The sequence below is a fragment of the Rhinoderma darwinii genome, chromosome 4 (genome assembly GCF_050947455.1).
Source record: "Rhinoderma darwinii isolate aRhiDar2 chromosome 4, aRhiDar2.hap1, whole genome shotgun sequence".
Taxonomy (NCBI): domain Eukaryota; kingdom Metazoa; phylum Chordata; class Amphibia; order Anura; family Rhinodermatidae; genus Rhinoderma; species Rhinoderma darwinii.
Genome location: NC_134690.1, coordinates 268,732,101 through 268,754,834, shown reverse-complemented (window position 1 = coordinate 268,754,834; position 22,734 = coordinate 268,732,101). Strand labels below are relative to the sequence as shown.

At 43.3% G+C, this 22,734-nt stretch overlaps 1 protein-coding gene across 8 annotated transcripts in view; it reads left to right on the top strand.

The window, feature by feature from the left end:
• PEX7 (peroxisomal biogenesis factor 7) overlaps nt 1–22,734 on the top strand; it is a 320,745-nt gene that overhangs the window by 53,473 nt on the left and 244,538 nt on the right. For all 8 annotated transcript variants that reach the window (XM_075862474.1, XM_075862472.1, XM_075862475.1 and 5 more), the window contains one exon: nt 10,981–11,058. In XM_075862474.1, the coding sequence (XP_075718589.1) occupies nt 10,981–11,058 (78 nt within the window). The remainder of the gene's footprint in view (nt 1–10,980; nt 11,059–22,734) is intronic.

Genomic DNA, 22,734 nt, shown 5'->3' with positions numbered 1-22,734 from the left:
AGAGTCGCTAGTATCAGCTCTGCTCCGGGACTCTGTGGAATTCCCTGACATCGCTGTCCATATATGGACAGTGATGTCTGGGGCTTCCCCAGAGCTGGAGTCCCAGGCAGAGCACTAGTATAGGCTCTGCTCCGGGACTCTGTGGAATCTTCTGACATCGCTGTCTACATATGGACAGCGATGTCTGGGACTTCCCCAGAACTGGAGTCCCGTGCAGAGCGCTAGTATAGGCTCTGCTCCGGTATTCTGGGCAAGCCTCTGACATCGCTGTCCATACATCGATAGTGATGTTAGGGGCTTCCCAGAGCAGGAGTCCGAGTGATGTCAGGAGCACAGCTGGAGTCCCAGGAAGAGTCTACTAGCGATCTGCGCGGGACTCCAGCTCTGGGGTTGCCCCTGACATCCATGTACATATATGGACAGTGATCTCAGGAGCAGAGCTGGAATCCCAGGCAGAGTTCTAGAACCGGCTCTGCTCCGGGACTCCAGCTCTGGGCAAGCCCCTGACATCACTGTCCATGTATGGACAAAGATGTCAGTGGCTTCCCCAGAGTTCCGGCGCAGAGCCTATACTAGTTCTCTGCTCCGGGACACCGACTCTGGAGTTGTCCCTGATATCACATTCTGGTCCAAGAGGATCCCCTGACGTCACTGTGTATGGACAGTGACGTCAAAGGCTCCAACAGCAGAGGGAGCCCCAATGGAGCTATCTACTTGGGGTGTGTGTTGCATCTGCGGAGGGCACAGTGGCTGCATCTGCGGAGGGCACAGTGGCTGCATCTGCGGAGGGCACTGGCATTATCTACAGAGGACTCTGTGGCACTATCTAAAAAGGGGCTGCCCAATCTTGACGTGTGTCTGCCAAACACTGCCACCTGAGCCGCCGGACTGCATTTAGCGACACTTAAACTGGATTGTTGAAATAAGCACGTGGAGAATTCTCTCAAATTTTAACCCCTTCCCGCGATTGGGCGTAACTACGTCCGAAATCAGTGATTTCCCGCAGACGGGCGTACAGTTACGCCCTGCAGATAAAGCGAGCACAGGAGCTGTGCGCGCTTTATCTTCAGCGGCTGTCAGCTGTTATACACAGCTGACATGCCGCTGCAATGGCTGCGATGGCTGTTACCGGCGATCGCAGCCATTTAACCCCTTCAATGCGGCTGTCAATGACGTCCGCCGCATTGAAGTGGTTGACAGAGGGAGGGAGCTACCTCTGTGCCCCCCCCCCGCGGTGGATCGCGGGTGGCGATTGTTGCTATGGCGACCAGGAAGCCGTTACTAGGCTTGCTGGTAGCCCAGGTACGGTAGCCTATTAGGTCCTGCCCGAGGCAGGACCTAATCGGCTAACTGTCAAATGAAAAATGACAGTTACGATCCACTGCACTACATAAGTAGTGCAGTGCATCGTAGCGGGGATCAGAAGACCAGATCTTCAAGTCCCCAGGTCAGTGTAAAAGAAAAAGTAAAAAATGTGAAAGAAAAATAAATAAAAGTTAATAAATAATAAAAACACCACTTGTCCTGTTTCCCTGATCAACTCCTTTATTATTAGAAAAAAAATGAAAATATGAAAAAAAAACTATACATAATAGGTATCGCCGCGTTCGGAACGGCCTGATCTATAAAAATATCACATTATTTTTACCGCACGGTAAACGTAAATTTTTTAAATAAAAAACAATGACAGCATTTTATTTTTTGGTCATTTTGTCTCAAAATTTTTTTTAATAAAAAGTGATCAAAAAGTTGCAAGTAATGCAAAATGGTACCAATAGAAACTACAGTTCGTCACGCATAAAACAAGCCCTCCCGCAGCGATATCAACTAAAAAATAAAAAAGTTATGGCTGACAGAAAATGGCGACACTAAAACATGATTTTTTTAGAAAAGAGTATTTTTATTGTGGGAACGTAAAAAAACGATATAAATTTGGTATCGCTGTAATCGTATCGCCCCGCAGAATAAAGTTAACATGTTGTTTATACTGCACGATGAACACTGTAAGAAAAAAAAAGCAAGAAACGTGCTGGAATGGCTGTTTTTTGGTTTCCTCATCTCCCAAAAAATGGAATAAATAGTGATAAAAAAATCGCATTTACCCCTAAATGGAACCAATGAAAATTACAGCTCGTTCCACAAAAAAATGCGCCCACACACAGCTCCGTTACAGGAAAAATAACACGTTATGACTCTCAAAACGCAATGATGAAAAATGATTCTAAATGACGGCCCAGACTCATTTTTAGGTCCAGTAGAATTTCACAAAATACCCGACATCGTCATTTGCTGGACCCCACAGGTGGACCTTGTAGACGCAGCGGAGATGAGGAAACTGTAGGGCCTTGTGTGGCTTATAGGGCTAGGGAAGAAGTCAAATATAAGGCAACACTGGAGCACAGATATTTTGTATAATACCCAATAAACCCGGCCTGTATATAAAGGAAAGTTTCAAAGCGCACCCCACCAATCCATGGATTATTCATTCTCCCCATTATTACATCATCCTATTATGTATGACCTGTTGCACTCCGGCCAGCTTACATATACCCTGATGTACTCCGCACAGCTTACATATACCCTGATGCACTCCAGCCAGCTTACATATAACCTGATGTACTCCGCACAGCTTACATATACCCTGATGTACTCCTCACATATTACATATACCCTGATGTACTCCGCCCAGCTTACATATACCCTGATGTACTCTGCCCAGCTTACATATATCCTGATGTACTCCGCACAGCTTACATATATCCTGATGTACTCCTCACATATTACATATATCCTGATGTACTCCGCCCAGCTTACATATACCCTGATGTACTCCGCCCAGCTTACATATACCCTGATGTACTCCGCCCAGCTTACATATACCCTGATGTACTCCGCCCAGCTTACATATACCCTGATGTACTCCGCCCAGCTTACATATACCCTGATGTACTCTGCACAGCTTACATATACCCTGATGTACTCTGCACAGCTTACATATACCCTGATGTACTCCGCACAGCTTACATATACCCTGATGTACTCCGCACAGCTTACATATGCCCTGATGTACTCCGCCCAGTTTACATATGCCCTGATGTACTCCGCCCAGTTTACATATGCCCTGATGTACTCCGCCCAGTTTACATATGCCCTGATGTACTCCGCCCAGTTTACATATGCCCTGATGTACTCCGCCCAGCTTACATATGCCCTGATGTACTCCGCCCAGCTTACATATGCCCTGATGTACTCTGCCCAGCTTACATATACCCTGATGTACTCCGCGCAGCTTACATTTGCCCCCACATTATAAGCTGAAATACCACTAATACACCAAGCAAAATCTGCGCTTCAAAAGCCAAATGGTGGTCCAAGTGAGCCTGGCAGTGTACCCAAACGGCAATTTATGACCACATATGGGGTATTCTGGAGAACCCGCTTAACAATTTATGGGATGTGTGTCTACGGTGGTACAAGCTGGGCACAACACATTGGGCACTGAAATGGCATATTTGTGGAAAAAAAGCAATTTTCAATCTGCAACATCTATTGTTTACTCATTTTTGCAAAACACTTGTGCGGTCAAAATGCTCACTACACCCCTAGATCAATTCTTTGAAGGATCTAGTTTCCAAAATGGGGTAATTTTTCGGGGGGTACCACTGTACTGGTACTATAGCTCAATGCAACATGGTGTCAAAAAGCGAATCTTGTAAAATCTCCACTCCAAATACTAAATGGCGCTCCTTCCCTTTAGAGCCTTGCTGTGTGTCCAAATAGCAGTTTATGACCACGTGTGGGGTATTTCCCTACTCTGAAGATGTTGCTTTACAAATGTTACGGTGCTTTTTCTCCTACATTTGTTGAGAAAATGACAATTTTTTAACTAATGCTGCGTCTTATTGGAAAATAATGTAATTTTTCACTTTCACTGCCCATTTCTAATAAAATATGAGACACCTGTGGGGTCAAAATGCTCAATACACCCCTAGATGAATTCCTCAATGGGTGTAGTTTGCCAAATGGAGTCACTTTTGGGTAGTTTCCACTGTAGTGGTACCTAAGGGGCTTTGCAAAAGCGACATAGTGCAGAAAAACCAATCCAGCAAACTCTGCTCTCCAAAAGCCAATTGGCGCTCCTTCCCTTCTGAGCCCTGATGTGTATTCCTACAGTACTTTATTACCACATATGGGGTATTTCCGTACTCTGGAGAAGTTGCTTTACAAATGTTACGGTGATTTTTCTCCTTTATTTGATGAGAAAATGAAACATTTTTACCTAAAGCTACGTCTCAGTGGAAAAAAATGAAATTTTTCATGTTTACTGCCCAATTCTAATGAAATCTATGAAACACCTGGGTGGTCAAAATGCTCACTACACCCCTAGATTAATTCCTCTAGGGGTGTAGTTTCCCAAATGGAGTCACTTTTGCGGGGTTTCCACTGTACTGGTACCTTAGGAGCTTTACAAATGCGACATGGTGCCGAGAAATCAAACCAGCAAAATCTCTACTTCAAAAGCTAAATGGCGTGCCTTCCCTTCTGAGTCCTGCTGCTTGCCCAAACAGCAGTTTATGACCACATGTTGGGTATTTCCGTACTCTGGAGAAGTTGCTTTACAAAGGTTAGGGTGCTTTTCATCATTTATTTGTTGAAAAAAATAAAATTTTTTAGGTAAAGCTACATCTTATTGGAAAATAATGTAATTTTTCATTTTCACTGCCCAATTCTAATGAAATCTATGAAACACCTGTGGGGTCAAAATGCTCACTACACCCCTAGATGAATTCCTCAAGGGGTTTAGTTTCCAAAATGGGGTGTTTTATGGGGTGTTTCCTTTGTTTCGGCACCACAAGACCACTTCTAACCTGTCATGGTGCCTGAAATATAATCTAAGAAAAGGAAGGCCCTAAAATCCTCTAGGTGCTCCTTTGCTTCTGAGGCCGGTGCTTCAGTCCAGTAGCGCACTAGGGCCACATGTGGGATATTTCTAAAAACTGCAGAATCAGGGCAATAAATATTCATTTGTGATTCTCCGGTATAAATCTTCAGTATTACAGGAAAAATGGATTAAAATTTAATTTCTGCAAAAAAAATGAAATTTGTAAATTTCCCCACTACTTTGCTTTAATTCCTGTGAAACGCCTAAAGGGTTAAAAAAAAATTCTTTGTGAATGCTGTTTTGAATACTTGTGAGAAATTGCTGCTGAACTTATAAGCCTTGTAACGTTCTAGAAAAATAAAAGCATGTTCAAAAAATGATGCCAATCTAAAGTAGTCATATGGGAAATGTTAGCTAGTAACTATTTTGTGTGGTATAACTATCTGTCTTACAAGCAGATACATTTAAATTTAGAAAATGCTAATTTTTTGCACATTTTCTCTAAATTTTGGTGTTTTTCACACAAAAATATTGAATATATCGACCAAATTTTTTCACTAACATAAAGTACAATATGTCACGAGAAAACAATCTCAGAATCGCTTGGATAGGTAAAAGCATTCCAACGTTATTACCACATAAAGTAACACACGTTAGATTTAAAAAATGAGGCTCTGTCATTTGGTCCAAAAGTGGCTCAGTCCTGAAGGGGTTAAACCTAGCGGTATTATTATTATTATTATTATTATTTATTATAATAAGTGTTCTAGTAGTTCAAATAACTGATTAACAATAATTTTGTATTGTATCAAATTTGAAAGCAATGCTTCATTTTTTCTATATGTGGCCCACTTACCCGGCCGAGTTTGAAACCCCTGGTCTAGAATATCCTCAATGAGCTAAAATGTTTTTATTCTATACATTCTCAGTCAAATTGAACTTCGTTCGTGCTCAATTTATATACATGAATTACTTATATATAACAAAATATGTTATTTATCAATATATCAGTATGCCTATTGTTATCGATCCTCTCATGCGATGCAAAAGAGAGGGGTTTATCGTTTTCAGCAGCCAATATATACACCTTTCCAGACTTTGACTGAGTACCAGAAAATTTAATTCAGTTCCTAATAGAACATTACTGTGATCTATAAGGGGCCTTTTTTTTTTTTTTTTTTTTTTTATAAACACATTAGATGAAATACTTATTACAACAGTATATACTTAAAACAATAGAATGTGGCTCAAACGCCGCTCAGCCAACTAACATTGAAAAAAAGGAGTTATAGACATGACTATTCTAACAAATGCAATATATGTTTTATTGAAATACATAATAAATATTACACATGATAAAAAAGAATAAAATTAAGTGATGGATAACCATACAACCAGAAAGCACACGAGCAATGTTACCGCAATGAAATAGAGAGCTAATATATAATGTGACAAAGTGCAGATACCACGGGAAGAAATATGTACTGAAAAAAGAATTTGAATAGCCACCAAGTTGAATATATGAAAATTACACTTCCGTTCAAAAGTTTGGGGTCACCCAGACAATTTTGTGTTTTCCATGAAAATTCACACTTATATTTATCAAATGAGTTGCAAAATGACTAGAAAATATAGTCAAGACATTGACAAGGTTAGAAGTTAGAAATAATGATTTTTATTTGAAATAATTTTCTCCTTCAAACTTTGCTTTCGTCAAAGAATGCTCCATTAGCAGCAATTACAGCATTGCAGACCTTTGGCATTCTAGCTGTTAATTTGCTGAGGTAATCGGGAGAAATTTCACCCCATGCTTCCAGAAGCCCCTCTCACAAGTTGGATTGGCTTGATGGGCACTTCTTGCGTACCATACGGTCAAGCTGCTCCCTCAACAGCTCTATGGGGTTGAGATCTGGTGACTGCGCTGGCCACTCCATTACAGATAGAATACCAGCTACCTGCTTCTTCCCTAAATAGTTCTTGCATAATTTGGAGGTGTGCTTTGGGTCATTGTCCTGTTGTAGGATGAAATTGGCTTCAATCAAGCGCTGTCCACAGGGTATGGCATGGCGTTGCAAAATGGAGTGATAGCCTTCCTTATTCAAAATCCCTTTTACCTTCTACAAATCTCCCACTTTACCAGCACCAAAGCAACCCCAGACCATCACATTACCTCTACCATGCTTGACAGATGGCGTCAGGCACTCTTCCAGCATCTTTTCAGTTGTTCTGCGTCTCACAAATGTTGTTCTGTGTGATACGAACACCTCAAACTTCGATTCATCTATCCATAACACTTTTTTCCAATCTTCCTCTGTCCAATGTCTGTGTGCTTTTGCCCATATTAATCTTTTCCTTTTATTAGCCAGTCTCAGATATGGCTTTTTCTTTGCCACTCTGCCCTGAAGTCCAGCATCCCGGAGTCGCCTCTTCACTGTAGATGTTGACACTGGCGTTTTGCGGGTACTATTTAATGAAGCTGCCAGTTGAGGACTTGTGAGGCGTGTCTTTCTCAAACTAGAGACACTAATGTACTTGTCTTGTTGCTCAGTTGTGCAGCGGTGCCTCCCACTTCTCTTTCTACTCCGGTTAGAGCCGGTTTGTGCTGTCCTCTGAAGGGAGCAGTACACACCTTTGTAGGAAATCTTCAGTTTCTTGGCAATTTCTCGCATGGAATAGCCTTCATTTCTAAGAACAAGAATAGACTGTCGAGTTTCACATGAAAGCTCTCTCTTTCTAGCTATTTTGAGAGTTTAATCGAACCCACAAATGTAATGCTCCAGATTCTCAACTAGCTCAAAGGAAGGTCTGTTTTATAGCTCCTCTAAACAGCAAAACTGTTTACAGCGGTGCTAACATATTTGCACAAGGGTTTTCAAGTGTTTTCTAATCATCCATTAGCCTTCTAACAGTTAGCAAACACAATGTACCATTAGAACACTCGAGTGATGGTTGCTGGAAATGGGCCTCTATACATCTATGTAGATATTGGCACAAAAAAAAGTAGAAAAAATCCTCCAGCTCACCTGACACACTCCTGTGTGTCGTTGACAGCGCCCGGATCCTCGTGTCGGCACACGGAGTATCAAGTAGAAAACAAGGGGAGAAGGTAGGATCCAGCGCTGAAGCGTTTAAAATGGAAAACGATTTTCCAAGTTTAATTGTTAGATTTCTAAAAGGAAGTTCAGTGATAAGAAGTCCAGGGTGTATAGGAAATTTGAGGGAGGGTATCCTCTGTAAGCCTACGCGTTTCGGACAACGCTGTGTCCTTAAACTTGGAAAATCGTTTTCCATTTTAAACGCTTCAGCGCTGGATCCTACCTTCTCCCCTTGTTTTCTATGTAGATATTGCATTAAAAACCAGACGTTTGCAGCTAGAATAGTCATTTAGCACATTAATAATGTATAGAGTGTATTTCTGATTAATTTAATGTTATCTTCATTGAAAAAAACTGTGCTTTTCTTTCAAAAATAAGGAAATTTCTAAGTGACCCTAAACTTTTGAACAGTAGTGTATGTAGTGTATCCCCCAACAATTCTGCATGTAACCGAACTCAATATAAATGCAACTTCGTTTTGTATCCATCTGCATATTCCTATGTGGGAAGCTGTAACCAGCTAGATAACGCAGCTAACGAGATGATAACCTATAATTCTGCCAAACAGTGTTATGCAAAATAAACTGAAAGCTCACCTGGATGGAAGTGACTAGTGTGCCTGGTCGCCTCGCCTCGACGCGTGTTTCTAATTTTGTTTTCCTCAGGAGGCGTATAGATCGAAATATTCCAGCCCAAGATATATGGAGATGTGGCAATGCAATGTGATAAAGACTACCACGTGGCAGGGGGAGACTGAGTGCGATCACACGAACAGTGATGTGGGACGCGGCAAACAAATATCTCTGTGTACGGACTCCATACATGTCGCTATGACATGTCAGATGTTTGCCGAACGTTTAGCTACACTTTAAGCCCTAGGTGAGCCAGGGTTCCAAGCTGATATCTCCATTGGCTTTCTAACTGTGCCAGACTTTTTCCCCAATTACATCCCCTAGATCCGAGATTAAAGTGTAGCTAAACGTTTGGCAAACTTCTGACATGTCAGAAGTTTGGATTGGTGTTGCCGCTTTTAAAATCTCTCTGATCTGTTCCCGCACTCTCACTCTGAATTCTCTAGTGGTGAGTCCCACATACATTTTACCACAAAGGCAAGTGGCACAGTAAATGACCGAGACAGAACCACATGAGATGTACTGTGTAATTTTAAAAGTTTTTTTGATAATGGGCATCCTCAAACGATCAATGTTCCCACAGGCTTTACAATACCCACAAGGGAAGCATCCCCACTTAGGCCCTTTAGTGCCCCAGTAGTTGACGTTCTCAGGTATATAATGACTACGGACCAGCTGATCTCTGATGCTTTCAGCTCCTGCTGTGATCTCTGGTTGAGGGGATAAGCTATTTTTGAAAGCTGAATCGGCCAGTAAAATTGGTCAATGCTTTCTGAATATTTGGATCATATTGGACCATTGTGTGTGGTAAGTAGTGATCATTCTTGTTGGTTGATGCTCCAATTCCACTTTCTTATTGGGACATAACAAACATTGTCTAGTTTTAGCAGCAGCTCTTCTATACCCACTTTTTGAATTGTTCTATTCGAAAAAATGAAATAGATTGTCTGGTGAATAGGTAAGTAAATATTGGATATAGGTAAAGGCATAGGCTTTTTACATTAGTCGAGCTTCTGGAACAAATTCTGTAGCACACAAATGAAGAAATATAGAAAAGTACTCCCGTGTGACTTCATGAAGAACTTTTCTTTATTACCCTTGTGGAATAAGCTTGAAAGTTTGATGCAGCCATTTTCAAATGTCCTTCTGAAGTTTTAATAGATACGTGTTGCGGTGCTGCACAGACTGCAGATAATGACACTGGCTTTCTAAGGCTGGAAGAATGTATTTTCTTTTATTAAAATTATTTTATGGTAATCCTTCTCTGCAATGGGAAGACATGAATTTTAATAGCCAAAGCAATTAGGAAAAGTAACACACAGAGGAAGGTTTCTTTAGAGCAGTGTGAGGTATTGCATTTTTAACTCTTCCTATATATTGTACTGGTAAACGGACCAGTGTGCAGACAACAGTTTGCCAGTGAGGTCTTACTCCTCATTCACACGACCGTTGTGCCACACGGCCCGTTTTTGACGGCCTTCGAGTGGCACCTGATAGTCTTCACTGACCCATTCACTTTAGCGGGTGAATTGGGTCCGGGAAAAATGATCCGAGTCTCCGATCCGAGGAAAGATAGGACATATTCTATCTTTCCTCGGATCACTGACGGAACTCGGCCGGCGCACAGGGTCGTGTGCATGAGGCGTTAAAGGGTGCATTAGCTCAATTTAACAATTAGGTTCATCTTGGTTTATTTTTTCCTAATCACTAAAATATATGATTAAAGGGCCTCTCATTTTTGAGTACTATTACTACCTTTTATTAGGACATAGATGGAATCGATTCACAGGCCTAGCACCTTCTTGGGGTTACATGAGTTTGACAGTCCAAAGTTAGGCTGGGTTCACATGAGCATGTTACGTCCGCAATGGACGGAACGTATTTCGGCCGCAAGTCCCGAACCGAACACACTGCAGGGAGCCGGGCTCCTAGCATCATAGTCATGTATGATGCTAGGAGTCCCTGCCTCTCTGTGGAACTACTGTCCCGTACTGAAAACATGATTACAGTACGGGACAGTTGTCCCGCAGCGAGGCAGCGACTCCTAGCATCGTACATAACTATGATGCTAGGAGCCGGGCTCCCTGCAGTGTGTTCGGTCCGGGACTTGCGGCCGAAATACGTTTCGTCCATTACGGACGTGACATGCTCGTGTGAACCCAGCCTTACACTAAAACCTTCCATTTTCCATCAGTGATAAGGTTTTTTTTTTCATTGTGATCTGGTCCTTTAGATTTTAAACAATGAAGTTTGCAGGAACAGTGTTGCTTAAACCAAGATACCCATATAAGCATCCGTTATTGTTTTGTTTTTAATGATTTTTCTCATGTCCAAGTTTCCTGGGAATAATTCAAATATGTTATGCCCACAGGTTTACAGTGTGGATTGGAGTCAGACAAGAGGAGAGCAACTCTTGGTATCTGGATCCTGGGATCATACTGCAAAATTGGTAAGTCAGTGTAGACTACCCCATCCTTTATTTCAAACATGTTTATATTCTGCTTGTTGTGTTGATTTATGTGTATGTCTGTGTCTACCTATTTTGTTAGATTAGAATTTGATAAGGTCATATATTCGTAAATTAGTTATAGCCCCAAAGTTTGCTGATTGTTTCATTTACTTAAATCTATTTTAGCTTTAAAAGTGCTTTAACACCTTCCCGACATTTGTCGTAAGTATACGTCATGGAAAGCCAGTGCTTCCCGCAGTTTGTCGTATACTTACGACAAATGTATTGCACGGGCTCAGAAGCGAAGTCTGTGCCATCATCCCCGATGACACCCTGCTGTAATGGCGGGGACCAAAGTTAGCTCCGATCCCCACCATTAACCCCTTAAATGCACCGACGAAAAGCGACCGCCGCATTTAAAGAGATTGTAGCCAATTGCCACCCCAGCGACGAGATCACCGGGGTGCTGTTGGCTGCAATGGCCACTGAATGCCTAATACTGGCCTGATCCCAGGCTGCCGGATTCGGAAGCCTCCTAGGCCCCGTCTGGAGGTGGGGCATAAAAGGCTTCCGGTAGTGACTGTAAGATGGTGCGGGCTCAAAGGCTAAACCTGCCTCACCAGCGGCAGGTGTTAGTTGTATGTTACAGCTCCGATCCCTGCCATTAACCCCTTCAATGCAGCAATCAAAAGGGATCGCTGTATCGTAGTGGTTTGCCCCTGCAATGCGATCGCAGGAGTGGCCGAAGGCTGTTATGGCAACAGGAGGCCTAACAATGGCCTATTGTCTGCCAATTACCGAAACCGATCAGGCCTCGCCCGGGTTCGGAGCCTTATCTGCTTGCTATCCGTGAACAACTGACAGTTCTAATACATTGCACTACATAGTTAGTGCAATGTATTAGAACATAAATCATACAGTTGGACCTTTAAGTCCCTTAGTGGGACTAAAAAAAATGTGTAAAAAATAAGTTTCAAGTAATAAAATAAAACAATCATACTTATCAAGGTCTTTTTGTCGTTGAAAAAAATAAACCGTACATATTTGGTATCGCCACGTCCATAGCGGACTGAACGACAAAAAAATGTTGTTGTTTATCCCGCGTGATGAACGTCGTAAAAAAACACCAAAAAAAAAACCTAATAAACAATGCCAGAATTGCTGTTTTTTGGTCGCCTTGCCTTCCAAGTATTGGAATAAAAAGTAATCAAATAGTCGCATGTATCCAAAAATGGTACCTTTAAAAATTTCAACACGTCCCACAAAAAACAAGCCCCCTTACAGCTCCGTCGACTAAAAAATTAAAACGCCATTGTTCTCACAACATAGCGACAGAAAAAATACCTTATTTTTACAAAAGTAATTTTATTGTGCAAAAGTTGTAAAACATAACAAAGTGCTATAAATTTGGTATCGCCGGAATCGTACTGACTCGCAGAATAAAGTTAACATGTCATTTATAACGCATGGTGAACACTGTATAAAAAAAATATGCCAGAATTGCTGTTTTTTAATCACCTTGCCTCCCAAAAAGTAGGATAAAAAGTCGCATAAACCCCAACATGGTACTAATAAAAACTATAGCTCATCCCGCAAAAAAACAGCCCTCATACCACTCACTACATCTCTGAAAAATAAAATAAGTTAAGGCTCAAATAAGTCAGGAAAGAAAAAAATACGCAATTGGGCAGGCCAGAGGGGAACATTTATTCTGTTTCAAGCTGTGATTTATCGAGGCCCTAAAGTTATGGAACCAGGAAGGGTGGGGCCCGTATTCTACCAGGACAACACTTTCCCAGCAAAATTCCCCAAACTGCAAAGGTGCGGAGTGTTGACCAAATGGTGATCAGATAGGACACCATTTAACAATCACTGGCCTGTGCCTAAAGGATTGCTTCACAGCGTAACACACATCTATGGATTATTTTATTGTTTGTTTTTTTTTGTTTTTTTTTTAAATATCCTTTTTATTGTCAATTTTCACATTTTCTTACAAACATTTCACGTAAAAGTTACATCATGAGTGCGCAGCACTCAACTGTCATTGAATTAACTTTGAATTAAATTCAACATAACATATAAACATGGCATAAGTGTCGATCTTCATATGGACCGAAAACATGACTTCCCCCAACCCCGACACGACTTAGGTCATCAATGAGTATCTACTTATCATTTATCCCCCAACTAGTTCAAAGTTGCAACCCCCCTAAAGTGCCTGCCAAGAGCTGTGTGCAGTACCACTTTGTGTGCTGGAAAGGCTTAACAATTTCCGCTATTTCGGCTGCTGTACATTGCGATTCTATGAATATTTGCCACTTATCAAATAGCTTCTTGGTTCCCGTTTCCTTCCGCCTTTCCACCTCCACCCTTTCAAGAACTAATAACTGTTTCAGCCGTGACACAATCAGTTCTAACCCCGGCGTGTCTGCCTCCAACCATTTACTCAGCAGGCATCTCAAGGCTACCAGTAAAATCGTGTGCACCAGCGCTGGAGGTGATCTCACTCCTCGAGCACCCTCTTCCTCTGGCGGCCGCGCCTGATGGAATAGTAGCGCTTGAGGCGTCAGTGGGAGGTTCGCTTTCCAATGATCCTCAATATATTTTTGTACCATCCCCCAAAATCGTTTCGTATGTACGCACCCCCACACTCCATGCCATAAATTCGTCAGAGGTGTATTGCATTTGGGGCAACACGTAATGTGGTCAGGGAAGGATTGTGAAGGCAGAATATTAGAGCCATATATAGCTGAATGCATCAACTTAAAATAGGTTTCCCTCCAGCTCTCATTTATAACACTCATCTAGAGTGTGCGAGGTAGCTTCCTTACTCAAATCCCTGAGCCTGGAGGTGCAAAATGCTCGTACCTGAAGTATTTGTAAAAAAATTGACCCTACCTTCTATGGGTCTGAGTTTAGTGGTAATTTCCTCCCCAGTTAACCACCTCCTTTCCTCTATGTGCATAAGATCCCCTGCGTTGTCAATGCCTACCATCCCCCATGAGGCAAATCCGTCCCCCTTGCCTACTCCCGGTAAAAATTCCTGGTGTCCGCTCAACGGCATATATTTCGATACCAGGTGAGGTAACCCAAACTGCTTACGTACCACTTTCCAAGCTAGGACTGTATCTCTCAATACAATGGAGGTTTTGAGATGGCACGGAAGAGAAGCAACTCTACAATGTAACAAAGCTTTCAGGTTCCAGGGTGAGGCATACTCCACCTCCAGATCTAAGTTGGAATAATTGCTCGTTTCGTGAAGCCAATCTACTACATGACGAAAAAGACAGGCCACGTTATAACCCCTGACATTCGGAAAGTTCACACCCCCTTCTTGTTTGCCCATCATGAGCTTGGTAAGTGCGATGCGAGGCCTTTTTCCTGCCCATATAAATTTAGTGAATGAGGCCGTCAGTTTAGAGACATCCCCATGCTTCAACAAGAGAGGGATTGTTTGGAAGGGGTATAGCAATCTGGGGAAGCTAACAATCTTAATCAGGTGGCACCTTCCCAGGAGGGACAACGGCAATTGGCCCCATCTAGTGAGTTCCGCTTGTATTTTTTTAATTAACGGGGGATAATTTAGGCCATACATGGTGTCCGGCACCCTCCCTATTCTGATACCCAGATAAGTAATGCAATGTTCAACTGGGGATATCCCACAACCCAAGGATTGCCAATAGGTCTTAGGCAATGGCCTGCCCAACTCCAGCAGTTCGCTTTTAGCTAGGTTGACTTTATACCCGAGGATTGCCCAAATTCCTGCAAAAATTGAAAAACCGTCATTAAATGTTCTTGAGGATTTGACATAAAAAGTATAACGTCATCAGCAAACAGGGCTAACTTCACTGCCTGAGACCCTACTTGAATGCCTCTGAACATATCCGATTCCTCCAGAAATCTAGCCATCGCTTCCAATGCGAGATTGAATAACAGGGGCGACAGGGGGCAACCCTGTCGTGTTCCTTTATGTAATTGGAAGGGATCCGACAGGAACCCTGAGGAGTGAACACGTGCCTACGGGTTATTGTAGACACCCTTCAGGAAGACCCGGAAGTCTCCCTGAACATTCATTTTGTCCAGCACCATCCCCAGCCATGCCCATTGTATGTTATCAAAGGCTTTCTCTGCGTCTAACGCTAATAGTGCCGGCCTGGTACCTGGCTGGGGACCGTGCCTGACTGTTTCTAGCACCGTCAACACTTTGCGTAGATTCGTCACTGCTGCCCTGCCCTTTACAAATCCTACTTGGGATTTTCCCACCAGTGTGGGTAGATACATAGCCAGCCGATTGGCCAAAATTTTTGTGAGCAATTTCTGATCTTGGTCTATCAGTGAAATGGGACGGTACGACCCCGGGTCAAGAGGATTCTTCCCCTTCTTGGGTAACACCTTTATATGCGCTACTTTGGCCTCTGCTGGTAAAGCACTCGTCCTTAGTAAAATATTATAGTATGCCACCAAGGTAGGGCTGATTTCTTCTCTCAGAGATTTAAAAAACTCTCCTGTGAATCCATCTGGACCCGGGGCCTTTCCGTTAGATAAGGTCTTAATGGCGCTCCGAACTTCCTCTAATGTAATCTCTGCGCTCAAGTGACCGTTCTGCTCCTGAGTGAGCCCTGGCAACTTCACCTTCTCCAAAAATTCCCTCCCTTTTTGGAGATCTATGGGTGTCTCTGAGTAAAGGGCTTGGTAGTATTTACTTAATATGGTGTTGATTTTTTTTGGGTCTGAGGTAGAAGTTCCATTAGATTCGTTAAGTGTTGAAATGTGTGACGGTGCATACCTCCCCTTCGCTAATCGCGCTAATAATTTGCCCGCTTTATTGCCGAAACGCATTAGATCGGCATCAAATTGGGACCGGTAAATACTCTCTCTTTTGTCTAACCACTGATCAAACTGTCGCTTGGCTTCCCTCCATTTCTCCCCCAATGGCGGTGATGGAGAATGTAGAAATGCTGTGTACGCACACCGTAATCTGTCGCTCGCTGCCTTGTATCCTTCGGTTGTTTAAGATTAGACATAAATTGCATAACTTTCCCCCTTATTACCACTTTGGCTGTACGCCAATACATTGACGGTTCCGAACGATTCGATACATTATCCCCATCAAATTCCATCCACCACCCCTTAAGCTTCTGTATAAAGCCCTCATCCTTTGCCAGAAAGGCAGGAAACCTCCAGATAAAATCCGTTCCTCTAGCTACTGTGTCGGCCAAGGTAATGGTAACCGGGGCATGGTCCGAAATAACTAGATCTTCAATCGCCGCTTCACGTAATCGTCGCGATAATGCGTCATTAACTAGCAAGTAATCAATACGCGACCATGACTGATGAACATGGGAGAAATGTGTATATTCCCGCGCATCTGGGTGTAGACTCCTCCACGCATCTATTAGGGCCGTGTGTCTTAAAAATTCGGGCAAGATCCTATCTCTATTTCTCTGCGAACTAGTCCCTGCGCTCCTATCTTCCCTTGAAGACCTCACAGTGTTAAGGTCTCCCCCCAGAATCAAAAATCTAGTGCGATCCTGCTGGAGTTGGGTTTCCAAATGACCAAAAAAACCTGCGTTAATCGTATTTGGGCCATACACATTATGAATACTGATAGTTTCCCCTGCATGCTCCATCACTAGATGGATCCAACGGCCCTCGTCATCCCGTTCCTGGGACACCAGCGTAAACGCAAAATTTTTATGTATCAAAATTATAACTTCCGCCTTACCCTCCCTTGCCGAGGAGCCAAAAACCTGACCCACCCAGAATTTTTGCAAATACTTAAACTCTGGCTCGGTAAGGTGAGTTTCCTGTAATAGGGCCACATCTGGGTGCAATCGTTTCATGTGTCGCAAAAGTTTGGTCCGTTTCTTTTTGGGATCTCAGCCCTTTAACGTTCCAAGAGACTATTTTCATGTTATTGGGCCGTGCATAAGATGAGCTAAAATGCCTAAAAGTCGTGATATGTTCGGGGAGTCAGATCCGCCTTTATCCAAGAGCCATGTATAAACATTAATAACATAACCAAAACCCGGCTTATAAACCAGAACCAAACTCCATGTCAAGGCCATCCGGCCTTTATCTAACAACACCATAAAATCACCTACGGCAAGGGTTATCAGCCCCTTAATACCCACTGGTGTAAGTGACTTCACTTTTTTCTGTTGTGTCAAAACACGCCCCTCCCTCCCCCCCAGACCTGCATATATGTCTCCTTCAATGAGGAATCAGCACCTGCCCTTACCACCTCATTACCCCTTTGTCGCCTGTGCACACATTTATACATTCTCATACCGTCGGTTTAACAACCTAGAGTCCGTTTGGATTATATCCTCACATAAATCTTGTTTCGCCTCTAGGTTTCCCTGCCTCCTTTTCCCAGATCTCCTACCGCAACTTCCCCCAGTATGCCATCTGTGGCAGATATAACTAATCCCTTGCGTAGGGGAGGCATTGTATCATTCCCGGTCGATCCCGCCCACAAGGAAAAATCTCAGAACCTGATCTAACTCCCTCACTAATCTCCTGTAGCGAGAATGCAGGGAAATATCAAAAATGCATACATTTCAACATTGTAACATTATAACATTAGGTCAGCTGTGTGCCGTATAAGACCGCCAAATATCGCCCTCAAAACTTTCAAATTATCTGCAAACTTATCTGTAGCCGGTCGGAATCTGCAATTGGTCTACAGCGTCCACAAAATCATCATCACATCAGCTTAAATAAAATGGTGTTGAAAAGTACTTCGTCCGTCAATCAGGAGACGTAGATCGGGTGCGGTCCCGCGTTCGCCTCTGCGGCTTCGGAGAGTCCCCTCCGTTTCCGGCTCGACCCCCTCCGGGATCTTCCTGGTGTGGGCATTAAAGCTTCTGCCCAGGTTCGCGCCATATTTTGTCGGTTGGCTTCTCTCTACTTGCGATTTGGACTGTATGCTGGACTGTGACGCTCCTCTTCTTGCTGGGGTCTGTGCCTGCAAAGCTCTGTAAGTGCGTCCTCCGCTTCCTGTGGCATGGTGAAAACCTTGCTCCGCCCGTTCTCTTGAAACACCCGTAAGATGGCTGGGTACTGCAGGTTAAAGCGTATTTTCGCTTGGAACAGCGCGGTGCAGATCTTGCTGAAGGCCCGCCTTCGTTTTGCAACCTCCGCAGAGAAATCCTCAAAAAGTAGCACTTTCATGCCCATTATTTCCAAAAGACGCGATCTGCTGCGGAAAGCTTTCATGAGTGCCACCTTGTCATTGTAATCCAACAGCTTAAAGATTACTTGTCTGGGACGAAGCAAACTGTGGTCATCTGTTGCTGGGAGGTTTCTGGGGTCCGGCCCCACTCTGTGCGCCCTCTCCACCCGGCAGGGACGGGGAAGACCTAAAGCTGCTGGCAATGTCCTCTCACATAGTCGCTGTAAATCAGAAGATATCACCGCTTCCTTCAGCCCCACCAGTCGCAGGTTGCTCCTCCTGGAGCGGTTCTCCAGATCCTCCACCTTGTCCCCCAACTGCGTAGTAACAGACAGCACCCCTTTCAGTTTGGATTGCAGATGCTCATTTTCATCCTCCAGCAGCGTCATACGCTGTTCTAACTCATCAGCTCTGGTAGTGACTTGTGCCAGCTCCGCCTGCACGCGGTTTAGGGAATCTTGCACCGTTTTTTCCAGCGCCTTTTGCAGTTCTGGGGCTTTCTGTTTGGCTACTTCCCGGGCCAGGGCTACATAATCAATGGCTGCAGGATGAGAGGACATTATGTGTTCTGCTGGGCTTGGAAGCTGGGACTGATGGTGTTGCAGCTCATCTTCCTGTGTGTATAGCAGGGTCGCAGTGGCGGGAAGCGCCGCCATCTTACCTCCCTTTACCACGGCCGCGGCTGAATCTTCCATGGCTGGCTTCTGTGCGCTTCTGAGGAGGTACTTGTCCATACAGGCACCACCGGGTATGTTTCCGTGTGCAGGGCTGGTGGCTTCACCGCTGATTGTCGTCGCCGAAGCGACTATTGCGATCAAACAGTCTGGACGGGAGCGGGAGCTCAGTCACTCGCGTCCTGCATCGCCAGCGCCGGAACCGCATTTTATTGTTTTTACCCCATTATTATACCACCATATTATACCCTGATGTACTACTCACAGATTACATGTACACCCACATTATAAACTGAAAGACCAATAATACTACAAACAAAGCTACCACCAAGCAAAATCCGCACTCCAAAAGCAAAGGGCGCTGCCTCCGTTTTGAGCCCTGCAATGCCTATATGGCACTGCACCTTTTAACAATTTTTGGGGTGTGTGTCTCCAGTGGCAAAAGCTGAGCACAACCTATTTTCCACTGAAATGGCACATCTGTGGAAAATTGAATTTTTACTTTGCACCATCCGCAGCGCAATTATTTATGGAAAATAACTGTAGGGTCAAAATGCCCTTAATAAATGCCTTGAGGGGTGTAGTTTCCAAAATGGGGTCACTTCTCAGGGGTTTCTTATTATTTCGCATCAGAGCCCTGCAATTGTGAACAAATACTTTGTAAGTCGCCAAATTAGGCCTCAATTTCGCATGGTACTCCTGAGCCCTGTCGAATGTCCAGACAAAAGATTAGGGCCCCGTGTAGGGTGTTTCTAAAAGCGGGATACACAGCTGTCTTTTCATGGTGGCTCATGCAGGGCACCAAATATTGGTATACCTATGGAAAAATTGCAATTTTACTCTGCAACATCGAGTGCACACTAATTTCTGGAAAATATCTGCAGGGTTAACATGCTCACTACACCCCTAGGCAAAAATACTTTGAGGGGTCTAGTTTCCAAATGAGGTCTCTTCCGGGGGGTTTCCACTGTTCTGGTCCCACAGGGGCTTTGCAAATGCGACATAGTGACCAGAAACGAATCCTGCAAAATCCTTACCTTCTGAGCCCTACCCTGTGCACAAACAGCAGTTTATGACCACATATGGGGAATTGCTGTACTGGATAGAAATTGCTTTACAAATGTTGGGGCGCTTTTTCTCCTTTTATTTGTAGAGAAAATGAAACCTTTTTAGCTAAATCAAAAAAAAAAAAAAATAATTTATTTTCACTGCCCTATTTTTTTTTTTTTGCAAATCTTTCTATTTATGCACATAAGTAGACATCAAACATGTAAACATGAGATCTGGCAAGCCAAGTAATCTCGGCATACAATCTACTAAGACAAGTAATGCAAATAACATGTGGGCATGCAGGCCCTGCCAACAATTATCAAAACCATTCGAGGCAAGTGCCTCCAAGACACGAAATTACATTCAACTATATACAAAAAAGTGAACAACAGTCCCACGCAATCTACAATATAGTTAATAATAAAGGTTATATCAAAAATCCCAAACCCAGAATGGAGCCAAGAGGGAAAACAGCCCTATTCGGGCATCTAATTGGAAACCCCAGAAACTGAGCGGTTGAGGAGTGTCACCATCTATCTCACTGCCCAATTCTAATAAAAATTATGAAACACCTGTGGCGTCAAAATGCTAACTACACCACTAGATGAATTCCTCCTGGGGTGTAGCTTCCGAAATGTAGTCACTTTTGGGGAGATTCCACTGTACTGGTCCCACAGGAACTTTGCAACTGCGACATGGTGTCAGGAAACCAATCCAGCAAAATCTGCGCTCCAAAACCAAATGGCACTCCTTCCCTTCTGAGCCTTCCTTGTGCGTGCCTGAGCAGCAGTTTATTACCACACATGGGGTATTTCCGTACTCTGGAGAAGTTGCTTTACAAATGTTGGGGGCTTTTTCTTCTTTATTACTTGTGGAAATATTTGTATTTTTTTTTAGCTAACACGACATCTTATTGAAAAAAATTCATTTTCACGTCCAAATTCTAGTAAAATCTATGAAACACCTGTGCGGACAAAATGCTCACTACACCCCTAGATTAATTCCTTGTGGGGTGTAGTTTCCAAAATGGGGTCTTTTTGGGGTGTTTCCTTTGTTTTGGCATCACAAGACCTCTTCAAACCCGACATGGTGCCTAAAATATAATCTAATAAAAAGAAGGCTCCAGAATCCAGTAGGTGCTCCTTTTCTCTTGAGGCCTGTGCTTCAGTCAGTCCATTAGTACACTAGGGCCACATGTGGGACATTTCTAAAAACTGCAGAATCTTGGCAATAAATATTGAGTTACAGAAAAAAATGAATTTCTGCAAAAAAATGAAATTGGTCAATTTCACCTCTATGAGGGCATGTTCATTTTTATAGCAGTGTCCCCCTTTTTAAATCCCTCCATTCTGCAAATACAGGGGCCTACGTGACAGTCCATATAAACAACCTATTTTTGTAAACGCACCGAAAAATGGCTAAAAATGCGAGGGCTGAACTCCTCCAAACATCTGCCCTTTGATTTCAATGGGAATACTGGCATTCCGTTCCCACAGGGCGTTTTTCCCGCGGCCATTTTTAAAAATGGGCGCATAAAAAATGCCTCGTAAAATTAAGTGCATGTAACTTCTTGAGCCGTTTTTGTAGCCGTTTTTCATTGACTCAATAGAAAAACAGCTCCAAAAATGGACGTAAAAAAAGTCACAAAAAACGCAAGTTGCTTAAAAAACGGCTGAAAATCAGGGGCTGTTTTCCCTTGAAAACAGCCCTGTATTTACAGCCGTTTTTTTGTAAAGCGTGTGAACATACCAAAATTCTTGTGAAACGCCTAAAGCGTTAAGAAACTTCCTAAATGCTGTTTTGAACACTTAGAGGGGTCCAGTTTTTTAAATGGGGTGATTTATGGGGGTTTATATTGTATGGGCTCCTCAAAGCCGCTTCACAACTGAACTGGTCCCTGTAAAAATAGTCTTTTGACATTTTCTTGAAAATGTGAGATATTGCTGCTAAAGTTCTAAGCCTTGTAAAATCCTAGAAAAATAAAAGTATTTAAAAAAAAAATGATGGCAATCTAAAGTAGACATATGGGGGATGTTTAGTTAGCAACTATTTAGTATGGTATAACTATCTTATGAGCAAATACATTTAAATTTATAAAAATGCTAATTTTTACAATTTTACGCTTAATCTTGATGTTTTTCACAATTAAATACTGAATGTATCGACCAAATTTTGCCACTATCATAACCCGTTAGTGACCGCCCATTAGTTTTTTACCGTGGCCACTTGCGGCTTTATTCCGATGCAATAGCCTTTTTACGGCGCTGCATCGGAATAAATAAATAGAGCAGGGAGCCATTAAATCTCCCTGTTTCTGCTACCAGAGGTAACTGAGAGCAGTGAGCAGACCTGCTCTAACCACTGAGATCGATCTCGGTATCTATCTCGCCGTTTAACCCCTTAGATGCGGCGCTCAATAGCAAGCTCCGCATCTGAGTGGTTTTAGATATAGTAAGGGAGCTCCCTCTCTAACCCCACCGGCACCCTGTGTAAGATCGCAGGGTGTCGGTGTCTTCTATGGCAGCCCGCCCGGCCCCCAGGTCTGCCACTAGTTATACCTGCTAGGCTATGTCAGAGGCATGGCCTAGCACAGGGGTCTCAAGCACGCGGGACACAGAGCCGCTAGTATCGTCTCTGCTCCGAGACTCTGGAATTCCCTGACATCGCTGTACACATATGAACAGCGATGTCTGGGGCTTCACCAGAGCCGGAGTCCCGGGCAGAGCGCTAGTACAGGCTCTGCTCCGGGACTCTGTGGAATTCCCTGACATCGCT